Below are 16102 nucleotides of genomic sequence, written 5' to 3'. Positions count from 1 at the left end.
ACCAAGACTAATTAAACTTTAAAATCACGCAGCCTTTATTAAGAAATAACTTACTGAAACTCTGCTTGTGCTCCTGTTCAGAAAAGGCGACCCATTGTGCGGTGCTCAATCTCTCCTCCCTGCCTTCCTTATAGGAGATAGCCACGGAGGAGACATCGAGCGTCGCTGTGTCACCTTTTCTGAAAAGGAGTTTCGGAAAGTTATTTCTTAAAAAAAGGCGATTTTAAAGTTTAATTAGTCTTGGTATTTTTTTTCGTGGTATACTAACACATTTTTTTACATATTTTTTTTGATGTTACTGATCCTTTAAGGGGGTCATTTACCAAAGTCAGGGCTGTGGCAGTTCTCTTCAATTTGAAGATTTTAAAATAGGCGGAACACATGGCCACTCCTTAATGAAGCCCAAAACTCCTCCCACAATCCACCAAACCCCTTCCATTCAAGTCCCATCTTTTTAGCACCCACAAATAGGGCTTTCCCATCTTGGGGCCCTCTTGGGGCCCTCCCTTGTCATAAGTGTAGTATCTCCTGTGCTATACATGGCAGCACTGAGTGTAAGGACCAAAGTGGAAATAGATTCAGGGTAGTGCCATGTTTTGTTTTGATTTTATTTAGAAATGGATTAAACTATTTTATAAAGACATAAAGAATGTTTCTGTTAAGTAATCCATAATATTACTAGTAATAAATACAAGGCCAATTACATGGAGAACATTGACTCTCTGTATGAAATGTGGCCCGGTTGTTTGGAGAAGCACATTCATTAAGTGGCTCTTCTGTTTACCAATATTTAATATAGAGCGAGTATCCAAATCCAGTGTAGGGGGTAAGCTGAGTATCTATAACTACGACCTAGGCTTCAATTCTTGTTGTGCTGGTGATTGGAATAATAGGCTTGAGTTATTTAGAACATCTGCCAATGTGAGCAAATTTGTCAACACACATACATAGCAAAAGAGTCACTTGTAGGATGAAAAAAACCACATGCCTATTGAGTTCAATGCTTTATCAGTGTTCTTATTTATCAAAGGAAGAAGAAAAACCCCATCTGAAGCCTCCCCAATTTGCCTCAGAAGGGGAAAAAAATTGTTCCAAGACTCCCAGTCACTGGATCAAGTTATTTCCAGTACCACAGTTTTTTCTCACTTTCTAAAGCGACATCCAACTCCTTCTTGAAGCCATCTATGGCAGGGGTCACCAACCTTTTTTGGACCGGGGACCGGTGGCAAAATTATTTTTTTCTCGGCCCAGTGCGGGAGTGTCCGTAGCCCGATTCTGGCCCGCGGCAGGCGGTTGGGGACCCCTGATCTATGCCACGTATCTGCCGATACAACTGATTCAGGGAGAGAATTCGCTCTCACCGTAAAAAACCCTTTTCAAATATTAAGAGCTAATTGATGTCCCTGTGTCTGCTGTAAGGAACTATCGGTAAATAAAGCATTGGAGTTTATTATATGGTCACCTTATATATATATACAGTATATACATAGTTATCATACTCCCTCTTATGTGTCGCTTCTCCAATACAACTCATTCCGCCTTTCTAAATAACTGAGAATTGCCATACCACCGTATAGTCTGAGCTGTAAACAGCACAGACATAGAGATGTTGTGCCTGCACACTGGACTGTCTGTGCTACCCTGTGCAGTTTGTATGTATTGTTCTGTGCTCTTGCGCAGCTTGTACTAGCAGTAATGCAACAAACAGAACACACAAGAGAGCACATAAAATTAGTCCTGCATGTGTTTTTGGAAGTAGTCATTCTGGTTGTATGTCTATGAATTTTTTCATTCATCCAGGTCATCTAGCAGAAATAAATCTAGAGCAACTGGGCTTGCTGATTAATAATTGAAGAAGTTTCACTATTCATCAGAGCAGCTTGTAAGGGTAGCAAGGGGTTAACTCTGTTACCATGGAAACCACTCTTCTTCAATAGATGGAAGTCCACACCACTTATTATAAAAACATGGAATATTTATTGTAACAACTTTAGTAACATCCTTGTAAGCATTGTAACATCCCAGGTCACATGCACAACTGTAAATTACTCCATCTCTTGCAAGGTGTTTACTCTTCAGTTCACGACCCCTCTCCAAGAGTCAACGGAACATCCGTTTGCAGGATCACTCACCTCCCGGTCCTAGCAGCCCGATGTATGCACTGCGTCCTCCTGCCCTACTCCGGGTAGGATTTCCCTTTTCACCTTCTGGTCCTACCAGTCCGGCATACGTCCTATGCCCCTCTGGCCTACTCCAGACAGGAATTTCTTGCCCCTCCTTCAGGATGTCTGTGTCTCCAAACACTGCTGCCCTCACTGGCAAAGCCTTGGCTCCTAAGCCGCTATCTCCTTGTTGGGGTCAAAGCTATCCATGCTAGATGTTACCTCACTATCTCAAGTACCTAGTACGTAACACGTATCCTTAGCACTAACTACTTCCAGCTGTCTTCACCAACCCCATGAATGTGGTTCCCCTTTTTATACCTTTTCTCAATTAACCATCCCTTTTACATTTACCTAGCATGTGCTGCTCCTACCTCTGTGCACGTGCCTTCCCTCTGTTAACCTCATGAAACCTCCCCAATTCACCTCTTTGACACCACTGCCATCGTGTGGTGATTCTGCACATTACACGTTAAACAATCATTCAACATTTTCAATCATTTTAACATTTTACATCATTCAAACATTTACTTAACACATACAATGTACACATATTCAGCACACAACCCAATCACCCTCTTACAAGCTTTATTCAGTTCAATTGACTGGTACGGTAAATAAAGCATTGAGGAGTTTATTATATGGTCACCTTATATATTTATAAATAGTTATCATACTCCCTTTTATGTGTCGCTTCTCCAATACAACTCATCCCGCCTTTCTAAATAACTGAGAATTTCCATACCACCATATAGTCTGAGCTGCAAACAGCACAGACATAGAGATGTTGTGCCTGCACACTGGACTGTCTGTGCTACCCTGTGCAGTTTGTATGTATTGTTCTGTGCTCTTGCGCCGATTGTACTAGCAGTAATGCAACAAACAGAACACACAAGAGAGCACATAAAATTAGTCCTGCATGTGTTTTTGGAAAAAATCATTCTGGTTGTACGTCTATGAATTTTTTCATTCATCCAGGTCATTTAGCAGAAGTAAATCTAGAGCAACTGGGCTTGCTGATTAATAATTGAAGATGTTTCACTATTCATCAGAGCAGCTTCTTCAGTTCAACTGACTGGTACGGGAAATCATTCTGGTTGATGTGATATCTCTATGAATAAAATGTTTCAGTGAACTGACATCTAGTGGGCAAAAAACAGTGCCTCCTAGGCTTTATTAATCAGTTACTTTTGAACAATGACCCACTCAAACATGGGGATACCAGGGTTTTTCTCAATAAGAAGAAAGTGTTTTAGGGTTTAGGCTGGTCTAACACTGCTCCTAGGTCCTTGTCCATTATGGATCAGCCTAATGGAGTCCCATTAAGGGTATATTAACATACACATTATGTATACAGAACATAAGAAACTCATCCAAAGACAGCCTTTTTTCATAATATATTTTGCAAGTATTCAACCATTTAGGTTCTCAAGTTTACATGGCTGTGACACTAATGTCATCGACTATAGTATCTGATACGACCTTGATTGCTGTAATGGCTGAGATAGGATGCATCCGAGCCTTAAATTCCACCAGAAATGTACCATTTAAAAATACTTTGAAGAAATTTTCTTCACATTGGAACTCAAGCTAAAAGAAAATAAGGTATAATTTTAATATATAGAAAGATGTGTTAAGAAACATCATAGTTGTAAAGGAACAGTAACATCAAAAAAGAAAAGTGTTTTAATGTAATACAAATATAATGCAGTGTTGCCCTGCAATGGTAAAACTGCTGTTTGCTTCAGAAACACTACTATTGTTTATATAAATAAGCTGCTGTGTAGCAATGGGGGCAGAAATTCAAAGGAGAAAAGGCTCAGGTTACACAGCAGATAACAGATAAGCTCTGTAGAACATAATGGTGTTATCTGTTATCCACTATTTAACCTGTGCCATATAGCCTTTTTCAATTTCCACAGTTTCTCCACAGCAGCTTCTTTATATGAACTATAGTAGTGTTTCTGAAGCAAACACATCAGTTTTACCAGTGCAGGGCAACAGTACATGATATTTTTATTACTTTCAAACACTTTTATTTTTCGGTGTTACTGTTTCTTTAACTACACAATAAATAAAATTATCAATAAAAGGTAATATAAATATATTATTAGCTACATTTTGTAACTTATAGCACACACTCGGAACACCAACAGACAACCTTAGCACACTAAGGGGGAGAGTTATAAATAATCATAGTTGCAAATCATGCAAAACTGCTGCAGAAAAAATGTGACTGCATTTTTTTCTGTAATTATGATTCTTGATTTGCTGCATTTTGTACCATTTATCAAATAAATTGTGAAAAATTACAAAGCACGTTGTCCTGTATGCAGGCAAAGCCATACCCCTGAATAATAAAACAACATTTAGGGGCCCATTTACTTAGCTCGAGTGAAGGAATAGAGGAAAAAACCGTCGAATTTCAAATGTTATTTTTGGCTACTTCGACCATCGAATGGGCTACTTCGACCTTCGACTTCGAATCGAACGATTCAAACTAAAAATCGTTTGACTATTCGACCATTCGATAGTCGAAGTATTGTCTCTTTAAGAAAAAACTTCGACCCCCTAGTTCGCCACCTAAAAGCTACCGAAGTCAATGTTAGCCTATGGGGAAGGTCCCCATAGGCTTTGGTAGCTTTTTTTGGTCGAACAAAAATCGTTCGATCGATGGATTAAATTCCTTCAAATCGAACAATTCAAAGGATTTAATCGTTTGATTGAACGAATAGCGCTAAATCCTTTGACTTCGACGTTCTAAATCGAAGGATTTAACTTTGACAGTCGAATATCGAGGGTTAATTAACCCTCGATATTTGACCTTAAGTAAATTTGCCCCTTAAAGTGAAGGTGAAAGGGGACATATCAACTAATTTGCACTTATGTGAGTGAACACTCTATTAACCCTTTAAGTGCCATAGTAAATATTTGGAGACGGCCCTAAAGAACCAAGATCAAAAAGTGCTGGCACCAAAAGAGTTAAATAATCTGGGATTTGCAGCATACCAGAATCTGTAAACCACATTTTGCCTATTATATAGGCAAAAACAGCATATATTTAAGATAATCCCCCAAAAGGTATTCTGTAATATAATTGGGGCATTTTAGCCTTCAGGTAAAGTAAATATCTCACTCCATGGTGTTGCTACCAGATTATGGAGGATTTACCTTAAACTTGCTGCCTTGTTTTATTGGGTTTCCTTTAATCCTTTCTTCAGTATTCCATATTGTGTTCTCACGTGTGTTAAGTACTATAACGTCTTCATAGTAGCGTGGATTGAAGTGGAAGAATATATCATCGTCTCTTATAAAATTGACTGCAAAGCTAGAAATAAAATATAAATCGTTGTTAGAAATGACTATACTCTCATCACATAAATATCGCCAGCATGTTTCGTTTTTTTTAATCAGTTACAGCGAACACACAAAACTAAACCTCAATTTTTTTCTGGTCAAGGTTTTTTGAGGGGATAACTTGAATGTTTAGTGAAAAAAAAACCTAGGATTTTTCAAGATTTCTTATACCCCAAAGCTTCTTAAAGTCCGAATGCCAAAATCCACCATCCCAAACCTGCTGAGGTCATGTATAAGTCAATGGCAGATGTCCCTTTTTACAATTTGAAGACATCGTGATCTGCGCTGGTTTTTGTCCGATAACCCAAAAAATGTGGGGTTTTTGGGCGATAACCTAAAAAAGCCAAGCTATTCGGGTGTCAGATCCCAAAAAAATGCATGATTCAAGTTTGTGGTCGATTGTATTGAGTCTTTTTCAGCAAAACATTTTTCAAGGGTTTTTTATTGATACATAAGTTAAAATTGTGGATGGGAGTTGGGTTGCGCTTGGTTTAATAAAAAGATGAGATACATTTGTGTTTTAGTAAATTGATTGTTTTATCCCATTAACTATTTGCAAAAATTTTCACATGAACTTTTAAGCAGACATATTTTGTGAAAAATAAGAATGTGCCAGTACAATATAGTCTCTTTTCCCAGGCTGTGCAGAGGAGCAGGGGCGCTCCACCAATGAGGTGAGTTGAGGCACTCTCCTCAGGCGGCAATGCTCCCCGTCCCGGTCTGTAAAAGTGAGTGCCGTGGGGAGAGGGGGGGGCAAAATGAAGCCTGCCTCAGGGTTTCACAGTAATACAATATAATAGTAGATGAGACTGAAAAAAAACTAAGGGAAAGTAGCCTGCGAACTGACCCAGAGGATAGGGGAAAATACATTAAATGCATGTATGTTGCAGTCTAAGATGTGATACAAATGAAGGCAGCACTCCAGTAAGACGGAATGGCATAATTATTTGGTAGGCAGTTAAGAATACAAGGCTTTTAGCCCCTTAAGGAGACTGTCACCAATATCCAATCACAATGGTTCTATTGAACTTTTCAGGTAGGTGTAGGCTGAAACTCACAGAGGTGTAAAGTTGTGATCTGGACCCGACTGCATCACACCTTCACAGTTTCAGCTAACACCTACCTGAATAGTTCAATGGAACTACCATTGACCGTTTTGTGCCACTAACCCCTTGCAATAACTTCTTCTAAAACCACTTATCCAGGATCAGTTCAGATGCAATGTAAATGGCCTACAAAATTAGGTGTTTTTAATTTATCCTATATGTAAAAACTTGATATCAATAAAATACCAAAATCAAATAGCTTTGTCTGTTTCTGCACATAATCAGCCAGAGCAGTATTATCTGTGACCGCATTAAATGTAAAATAAAATAATATGCAAAACACAATTTTTGCAAAGTTTGTTGAATTACTAATACCGTACCTACCAACACTGCCAAACAACTAGTCATTTTTGATCAGTCTCCACTCTAAACAATGCCCAGTTGGCAGTAGGGTACAAACAAAGCTGCCCATAACTACGTATGTTTCAGAAATTCAGGATATTTAGCAGGATTAACCCTTTTACATTTGGGATGCTAAACTACCCATTTTGCTGCATTAACAAGGTGGGCTCTGTTCATTCAAATGAATTAAATCACACATCCAAATATCCACTGTCTGCAAATATTCTTGTTTCCTGTGGGAACTTCTAACACATTGGCTTCTGTATTGCTCTGTGTCCTGAAAAGAAAAGCAGAGACAGAGCCTCCTTCACTTTGTTCACTGGTTGCTTCTAAGCATGGGAACGTTTCCTTACAATCTTTTCTAATGTTTGTACTATCTAGTATAGGTAAATCTAAAATAGTCATAATGGTGGAACTGTACCACAGGCATGTGGTTAATGTTGCCCTTTATTCTATGGGACAAGACTTTGGGGCATGTTTACTAAAGGGCCGATCGATGCCAGCTACCGCTTCACACACATCACACCACTTCACCAGGCGCAAATTCATTACCACTACGTTAATTCACTAATATGCAAAGTTGAGCCCTCGGCACCGAACGATGGCGACTTTCCGCTAGCATTACTTCGGCAGTGCAAGCACTTCATAGTGAAGATGTGCCTAGCGAAAATTTAGGAGTGACCTTGCGCTTAGGTCAATTTGCATACGACAGGTAATTTAAAGTAGTATGGAGGTCTTTATTATAAATGTTGGTGCAAATGCTTGAAGTTACCACTTTTTATTACAAATGTCCAGGGAACCTTAATAAAGACATGAGAATTTATATAATGCCCTACACATGAGCCCACTGTAAAATGAATGATCCATATGTTAGGAAATGTCTGGAGAAAACCAGTTACCCAAAAAAAGTTTGTTAGGACGTTTGCAGCCAATCCCCCTTAAAAAAAGGAAATGACTAGAGCGTTTTTTGAACTTTGATGCATTTTCGGCACAAGGGTATGATGATAGAGACAGAAGATTGAGGAAGATCTAGCTTCTTTTAAGCACTTTGCCTGGTCTGAGGTGGCGAAGTCAACTCTGGCGAAAGAGGTAGCGTTCAGTAAAATTCACACTTTAGTGAATCTGCGGAGTAACGATCGTTCGCCAGAGTCCGAATGAATGCTAGAGACAGTCCTGCTCGCTAGCAAATCGGCGCCTGCACCTGTTAGCGAATTGGCGATGTCCCTGCAGGTGGCAATGCTTTCGAAAAAGTCGCTAGCGTTAGCCACTTTGCCCTTTAGTTAACCTTCCCTTATATACAGATAGACAGTGGAAAATTTGCAACTGAACAAATGGTAAATAGTGTGTGAATCTTGGACCACTACATGCCATGGCATCAGATGCAAGCACGTGGGAAATTATGTAATTTTGAATAAACAAGTGCACTCCTCCCCATGTGATGTGTTTGTCAATGAGCTTTTTTTATATTATATGCAAAATTCACAAATTCCAATTTTGATAAATAGGGCCTATTACATCCTTATATTTTACAATAGGGGGTAAATGATTCAATAAATATATATATATATATATATATATATATATATATACAGCTTGTAAGACTGTTGCACACACTTCAAAGGAGGATCATGCCCTGGTGCCAACAGAATATGTATATATAAATTCTGTAAAAAGAAGAAAAAGGGACTTTTGTCTGAAGGTAAAAATTTAAGTTTCTAAATAAAACTTAAATTTTTACCTTCAGACAAAAGTCCCTTGCGTGCAACAGCTTTCTTTTTACAGAATTTATATATATATATATATATATATATATATATATATATATATATATATATATATATATATATATATATATATATATATATATATATACATATACATATACATATACATATATATATATATATATATATATATATATATATATATATATATATATAATAGTAACAGCACTCACGCACAACTCCTTATTATGAGGTGCTCATACATATAGACACATACAAGTGTCCTCTGCACTCAACCCATTATCAATATATTTAAGACAGAGCCATTTTGTGCATACTTCTACTGTTTTTTTTAAAGGGTAAGGCATTTTTCAGTAGCAGTATGCACAAAATGTATCTGTCTTAAATATATTGAAAATGGGTTGAGTGTGCAGAGGACTCTTGTTTTTGTCTATATGTATTTTGTGGTCACAGCCTCATTGCACCCCCGCCTAATGGTTTTAAAAATTTGTGGTGAGCACAACTTTCCCTTGTTTGTTATAGTTATACAGGAGCAGTGACCAGCTCCATGTTGTAGCTCCCATCCTTCCCAGCTATAGTCAGGTGATCCCACTGGTGTCTAATAAAAAGGGCAGCCAAGTTTGGGAGTTTTACTTTGAAAGCAACTAGTAAGTTGCAGGTAAAACTTAGTCCCTTTGTAAAATGTATAATGAAGCAATAGAATTCTTAATGAATCAGATGAAAATTAAGCATAGGACTGGCCAGATATGGGATGACTTTGACGTAGTTGGCCAGCTTAAATATATTGCAATATATGGACAAACAATCCCTGTTTTGTTTAAAGGGTAAGGCATTTTTCAGTAGCAGTATGCACAAAATGTCTCTGTCTTAAATATATTGATAATGGGTTGAGTGCAGAGCACTCTTGTATTTGACTATATTTAGGGGCAGATTTATCAAGGGTCGAAGTGAATACGAGGGAATTTTCGAAGTAAAAAAATTATTTTTTGGATACTTCGACCATCGAATAGGATACTATCACTTTGAATTTACTTTGAATATTTCGAATATTCGATAATCAAAGTACTGTCTCTTTAAAAAAAACTTTGACTTCAATACTTCGCCTAATTAAACCTGCCTTCGGCCTCGTGTTTTTATATGGTAATGAAACACCGTGGTAACTTATAATATCCTTATATTTTACAAGAGGGGGTACTTTATTCACTATATACACATATTTTGTCCAGAATATATTGTCCAGAAAATATCCAGAATGCTCGGGACCGGATAATGGATTTTTCCATAATTTGGATCTTCATACCTTAAGTCTACTAGAAAATCATGAAAACATTACATAAACCCAATAGGCTGCTTTTGCTTCCAATAATGATTAATTATATCTTAGTTTGGATCAAGGACAATGTACTGTTTTATTATTACAGAGAAAAAGGAAATAATTTTTGAAAAATTTGGATTATTTGATTAAAATTAGCTCTATGGGAGACAGGTTCTCCGTAATTCAGATCTTTCTGGATAACAGATTTCCACATAATGGATCCCATACCTGTATTAGTAATGCACAATGTATCCACAAATCTTTTCTATTGTAGCTATGTCAAATTACAAAAGCAAACACTATTACACATATTTTAGAATTTGTAACAAAACAGTGTACATTACAGTAACAAATACCCTGAATAAAATTGTGCTATTTGCAATTCACTAAGAATACAAAATGAGATATTTACCTACTGGCTTTGGGTTTCACTTGTCCTGTAACTGTTACTAAAGAATGTGGAATAAATCCGGAATCAAGATCGAATATTACGTTTTCGTTCTGTAAACACAAAGATTTTTTTTATTTTAAAAAATCAATCAGGAGATATGTATAAGTTTTTGTTCTTACGGGAATATTTATGAAGATGCTATTTTTTTCTATCTGCGGTTACCATCATTTTAATCCAGTTACATGTTTGTTATTTTCTAAGGGCCAATTATTCAAGATCAAATATGAAGTAGGGAGAATGTAAGTCTTAATAATCAACTCAGAGTTCAGTAATTTATTTCAGTCAAACTGAAGTCTGACATGTTTCCTAGGAAACCAGAGTCCACGTATGTGATCCTTTATCTGGAAACCTGTTATCCAGAGAGCTCCGAATTAGGGGAGGGTCAACTCCAAAAGACTCTTATTTTGATCAAATAATTTACATCTTAAAAATGATTTCCTCTTTTTTTCCCTGTAACAATAAAATAGTACCTTCTACTTATTTCATAACTAAGCTATGTGAATCCATATTGGTGGCAAAACAATTATATTGTCTTTATTTAATGTTTAGATCATTTATTTTCAGCAGACTTCAGGTATGGTAATCCAAATTACAGAAAAAAAAACATTTTCGGAAAACCCCAGGTCCCAAGCTTTCGGCATAATTGATCCTATACCTGTATAACATGTAGTTAGGCAACATAGTGCTCACATTGTTTAGAAAAAAATGCTGACAGTTGTTAATTACACAATATAAATTATTTGAATCTTGTTTCCTTCAGTCTGGGAATTCATAATTATAGCAAGCAGGAAGGAGTCATTTTGTGGACACTGTTATTAAGGCAAGCCTTGCATCATCTCAGAATCTTGTTTGTGCACCAGAATGGGGGACCCCGATGTTTATTCCCATGCCCTATGGTGAAGAGAACGGGGGAATGTGTGGAGAGCAGTGACATCTAGGAAGTGCTGAATGGAAAGTGAAAGTAATTGTCTGACCTGCCTCTATGCCTAAGGTATAGAGGAGGGGCAGACAATATTTGATTGACAGCTGAGATTTTTAAATAAGCTTAAACATCTATGAATGTTTTAATAAAAAATAGAAATTGGATTTCATGTTTAATTTGAAAAGGACTTTTATTATACAGGTTTTTGTGTCTGGGTGACAGGTCCACTTTAAGGGGCTGATTTATCAAAGGTGGATTGTTAGACCTTAGATGACCTTGAAATTTTAATGGTATCTTATTTAAGATGAAACTTGAATGACTTGATTCTGCAAGTTTGAGTCCCGCAACCCGAAAACTCAAATTGATCGAATCAGGTTCTCAATTCCAGTTTTCAGCCAAAACCTTCCAAAAAAAAACTTGAACATCAAACAGTCTGTTAACCTCTACAAATGGTTCCAGGGACCTCTGTCATTAACAGCTACAGAACTTCGACAGGTTTTAAGTGGTGTATTTTCGGATTTGAGCTATCCTAGGGATATTACGGCGTGACAGGGAGTCCTATTTACTAAAGGCAGTGGCCAATGGGGGGATTTGTCACCCTCAATTTTTTATGATCACTAAATCACCCAAAGTTTCCTCTGGAGGCAACTTTGGGCAATTTACAAGTTGGGCATATCGCCAGCAATTTCAATTGTTTGCAATGGAGAGGCATTTTCGGGGGAGATTTGTTGCCCACAGTCAATCATAAAAAATTGCAAGCGACAAAAAGGTTGAGTTTTAGTGGTATTAGAGCTTTTAGAAACCACAATTAAACTCTTGCTTTAAAATCACGAATACCATAAAAGTTATTAAAAAAAATCCAAATAAAAGGGACGAGTGAAAATAGCTGTCGGAAAAAAATGTAAACCCCCAATTTTTTCTTGAACAATTAAGGATTTGCTCTCCAAAAACCTCTAATACCACAAACGAAAAGTTGATCTTTGCAAGAAAAGAAAGGGGACTTCCACTGACTTCTACATGACATCAAGAACAGATTTTACTTGCTGTACTTATGTACTTGTAGATTTCATGGTTTTAACACTTCTAAAATACTGTGGATTAAGTAACTATACAAAAAATTCATTGGTTTGCTGTAAAAAGTATGATTCTGAGAAACTAATGTTCTATGAACTTCAATAAATTGGCCCATGTTACTGGAGTACATCTCCCAGCAACCTAGCTGAGAGTTTGAGCTATCTACATCTCATTGTCACCTATCAACATCAGTTTAAAAAAAGAGAGATTAATGTGATACACTGTGCAAATTTGCACATGAGTGATCCATACTTACTTTAGCACTTGACATGATTTAACTAAAAAAAAAGAGAACATGTACCGGTAAGCATAATACACAGATTTACACATTGAAGATTCAAACTCCTTTTTAACATACTGGATTATTCACTTCTGAGCACAGCGTTGTCTGGGAAATTTGATATTATATCGTCACAACGATAAAATATTTGTTTTCAAAAGCACTCTGCATTGCAAAACAATGTGTTGCTGTTAAGTTATCTAATATTATGTAGTCCTGAGATGTCAGTGGTCAGATAGGCAGGCTGGCCTGCACATAACTCTGGCTGGTAAGCAAGTTAGTTTCTAGGCAAAGACACTGCATAAACAAAGTCTGCATATTTGAAAACCTCTATGTATATGTTTTCTCCTTTGCAACAATGAACTGCTGGGTACTGATACAATGGCAGAATCTCATTGGTAGGTTGGCAGGAGTTTGATTATGGAGTCAGCTTATAGCAGATGAAAGCTTACCACCTTGGAATACAAAATGTTATTATCTGATTGGTCAGATGTGCAGACATAAAATTTTGCGGTAAACACAAAGAACATTGAAGCCCAGCAACCTGGAAAACCCCTTGGTAGTGCTTGTTTCCGTTGGCACCATGAGTTGTTCTACAATACAATAAAAAGGGCCATTCTGATGGTCAGATGAGCAAGTATGTTATTTTGGGGTAAACGGATGGCAGAATGAAGGTCTTCATCTTTGACAATCTGTATCTGCATTTAGTTATGGCATGCTAAATCTGACTGGTCAAATAGAATGTTGGGGCAAGGTTTTCTAAAAAAGCAGTTATTCTGCACCAAAAAAGTAAGTAACCTTTAAGATGGGCATGGGCACATTTTTTGTTGCCTATTCATTTTGTCTATCTTATCTCTTGATAACGTCTCAGTTGTTCCATGAGGCCCCTATCCTTATCTGTTGATAACTTCTTAGTTGTTCCAAGGGACCAACACCAGAGGGGTAGAGTGGAAAACACTTCTATAAAAAAAAAACAAGAGATTCCTTGGCTCACCCTTACCTTAGCAAGGGGTGAAACTGGACCTGGGTGAGATTTCCTTCCTACTACTGCTGGCAGAGGGTGAAGTAAACAAAGGAAGGTTATATCATCTTTGAATTCCCTATATGTAACCTCTAGTCTGGTGAGCAAAGGTTAGTCTGGAGATATAATATTAAAAACTCTCCACTGGGGCAGTGGTTTAAACATAATAATGAGACTAATTTTCACTATTAACCCCCCAAAATTTAACAACCTACCCGTTATTTTAAATTCTTGTTTACCTGTAAGGGGATTCTCCTGGGTAGTCAACCAAAGCTCGCAATCCTTTCTTAAAAACAAAAAGAGCATATAAGCAAAGCAACAACAAAGTAATGTCCATGCAGAATTGGATTGCTGGGATTAGAATAAAGAGCGTGACCTACATAGAGCTCTGACTTCAACCCAATTTGAACGTGATATCAGTGCCAAATCTCTTACATTACATGAAAGAAAGAAAACCCTAACAGCTATTGGAAATCCTTCTCAGAAAAGTAGAAAGTTTTAGTAGCAAAAATCAATATAAATATCCTTTGTTTAGGAGTAAGATGTTGAATAAGCATACATACATATATCTTTCGTACTAGATGAATTGAAGCAGACAGGTGTTGTTGTACTGGATAAAAGCTGTAGAATTTGTTATTTTATTTTTGCAGACACACAGTAGGTAGGCTAAACAGCTCAATTTGATTTGTTACACTGTTGTATTATCCCATACCATCAGTGGTGTAACTTTGCTTGTAAACAGTTGTCTTATACACAATGCTGGTGTTAACTACAGAGTCATGTAGGACTGTAGTATGAAAGTTAGGAGCACAAGACAAAAAGATAAATTCTGAACTGTATTTGCAGAATGGCAAAGTAAACATTATTACTACCATATAAATATCTCACATATACAAAACATTTCATTCATACTGCTAACGCAATATGGCTAATAAGAAATGTAAATTGTTAAACATGTAGCTTTAATTATATTCTTATTTCTCTATGGCCTTTAGCTGGTGATCAGTAGATCTCAAGACACTGTCAACAAACAGCTTGACTAAATTACCCTTCTGTTTCATTCTTTTTATACAGATATTTATTCTGTTAAGGTTACATAAGAAATAGTTGCTTTGTAAATAAGATAAATAATTAAATTCTTAAATATAGCATTCTAACTTTTCCCATAGATCAATATAATAATAAGTAATAAATCCCATGGAACAGAATGCTAACAATGCTTTTATGGATGTAGATCATAATGGGACAACATCACTAAAAGTAGACCCCGCATTAGTAAAGTATGGGCACTCCTGCTCTATGGGGAGTGATTACTTACCACTGCAATCGTCTCTGGTAGCTGTGGAAGCAGCAATCAGAGATATTTTATATCATTTAAAGTACCTAAATCATGTTGAAATCTATTTGTTTAAACATATTCTCATCTGACTGACGCTGAGTGAGTAACACATGATTAAGAGAAGCTTCTTGTAACGATCTTGTTATCAGAACCTTGCGTGATGAGTACACTCAGTTGAACAGGTTAACCCTGCAGTCTCCAGTGTTCACCGACGGCCTTCGATGACCTTCAAAATCTTCCATTCCTCTACACCTCACTACAACTCTTCTCGTGTTTCCATGAGGCAGATTTACTAAAGGGCAAAGTGGCCGCTAGCGAAAATTCTGCAGAAATCCCAGCCTCAGGCACATCACCAATTTACTAACAGGCATAGAGGACATTTCGCTAGCGAAAGAGACCATCACTAGCGTAGTTTCGCGCCCTATGGACAGGCAAATTTTCACTCAGGCAAACGATTGTTACTCCACAAATTCACTAAAGTGCACATTTTTTTTTTGACAGAGTTTTATTTTAAAGTGGGATTGCCTTCAAAAGTTGTAACTATTAAAGATTTTTGTGCTAATATTTTTTTCACAACCAATAATAAGTGGCCAATTCAAGCATATACATCAACTTCTCTAATAAAGACATCTATACAACCTACATGTATCTGCCTATTTCAAATTGACCTAAGCGTAAGAGTACTAACAAATGCTCTCAGAGGGGTGGTGACATGAAGAAATTGCTCCTCCAACAAGAGACAGTGTGGATTAAGAGACTAAACAGTCTGGTCCCCTTCAGTTTAAATGATTATTGGAGCATTGCACCATTTTTGTGATTACTTATATTGTGTTCCTCTTTTTCACATATAAAATAAACAGAAAATTCTGCTGCCCTTTCTAACGATTAATGAAAACCTACAGTGCGGTAAGACATAGAAGTAACATAATTGTTGGGCAGATAAAATATTTAAACAATAATCTTTATAATGTTGTTTTTGATGTTGACT

At 36.9% G+C, this 16102-nt stretch overlaps 1 protein-coding gene across 1 annotated transcript; it reads right to left on the bottom strand.

Moving 5' to 3' along the window:
* Positions 1 to 3305: 3305 nt before the first annotated feature.
* On the bottom strand, positions 3306 to 15124 carry XB954544.L (galectin-3-like L homeolog). Its single transcript, XM_041573047.1, has 6 exons — positions 15094 to 15124; positions 14015 to 14061; positions 12731 to 12752; positions 10440 to 10528; positions 5334 to 5490; positions 3306 to 3752 (listed from the first exon to the last, which is right to left on the bottom strand). Exons 3-6 carry the CDS (start codon positions 12743 to 12745, stop codon positions 3597 to 3599), a joined length of 417 nt encoding a protein of 138 aa, XP_041428981.1. The 5' UTR covers positions 12746 to 12752; positions 14015 to 14061; positions 15094 to 15124; the 3' UTR covers positions 3306 to 3596.
* Positions 15125 to 16102: the final 978 nt, after the last annotated feature.

The sequence above is a fragment of the Xenopus laevis genome, chromosome 8L (assembly GCF_017654675.1).
Source record: "Xenopus laevis strain J_2021 chromosome 8L, Xenopus_laevis_v10.1, whole genome shotgun sequence".
Lineage (NCBI taxonomy): Eukaryota > Metazoa > Chordata > Amphibia > Anura > Pipidae > Xenopus > Xenopus laevis.
The sequence above is the reverse complement of the archived record's forward strand: the minus strand, read 5'-3'. Positions and strand labels throughout refer to the sequence as shown.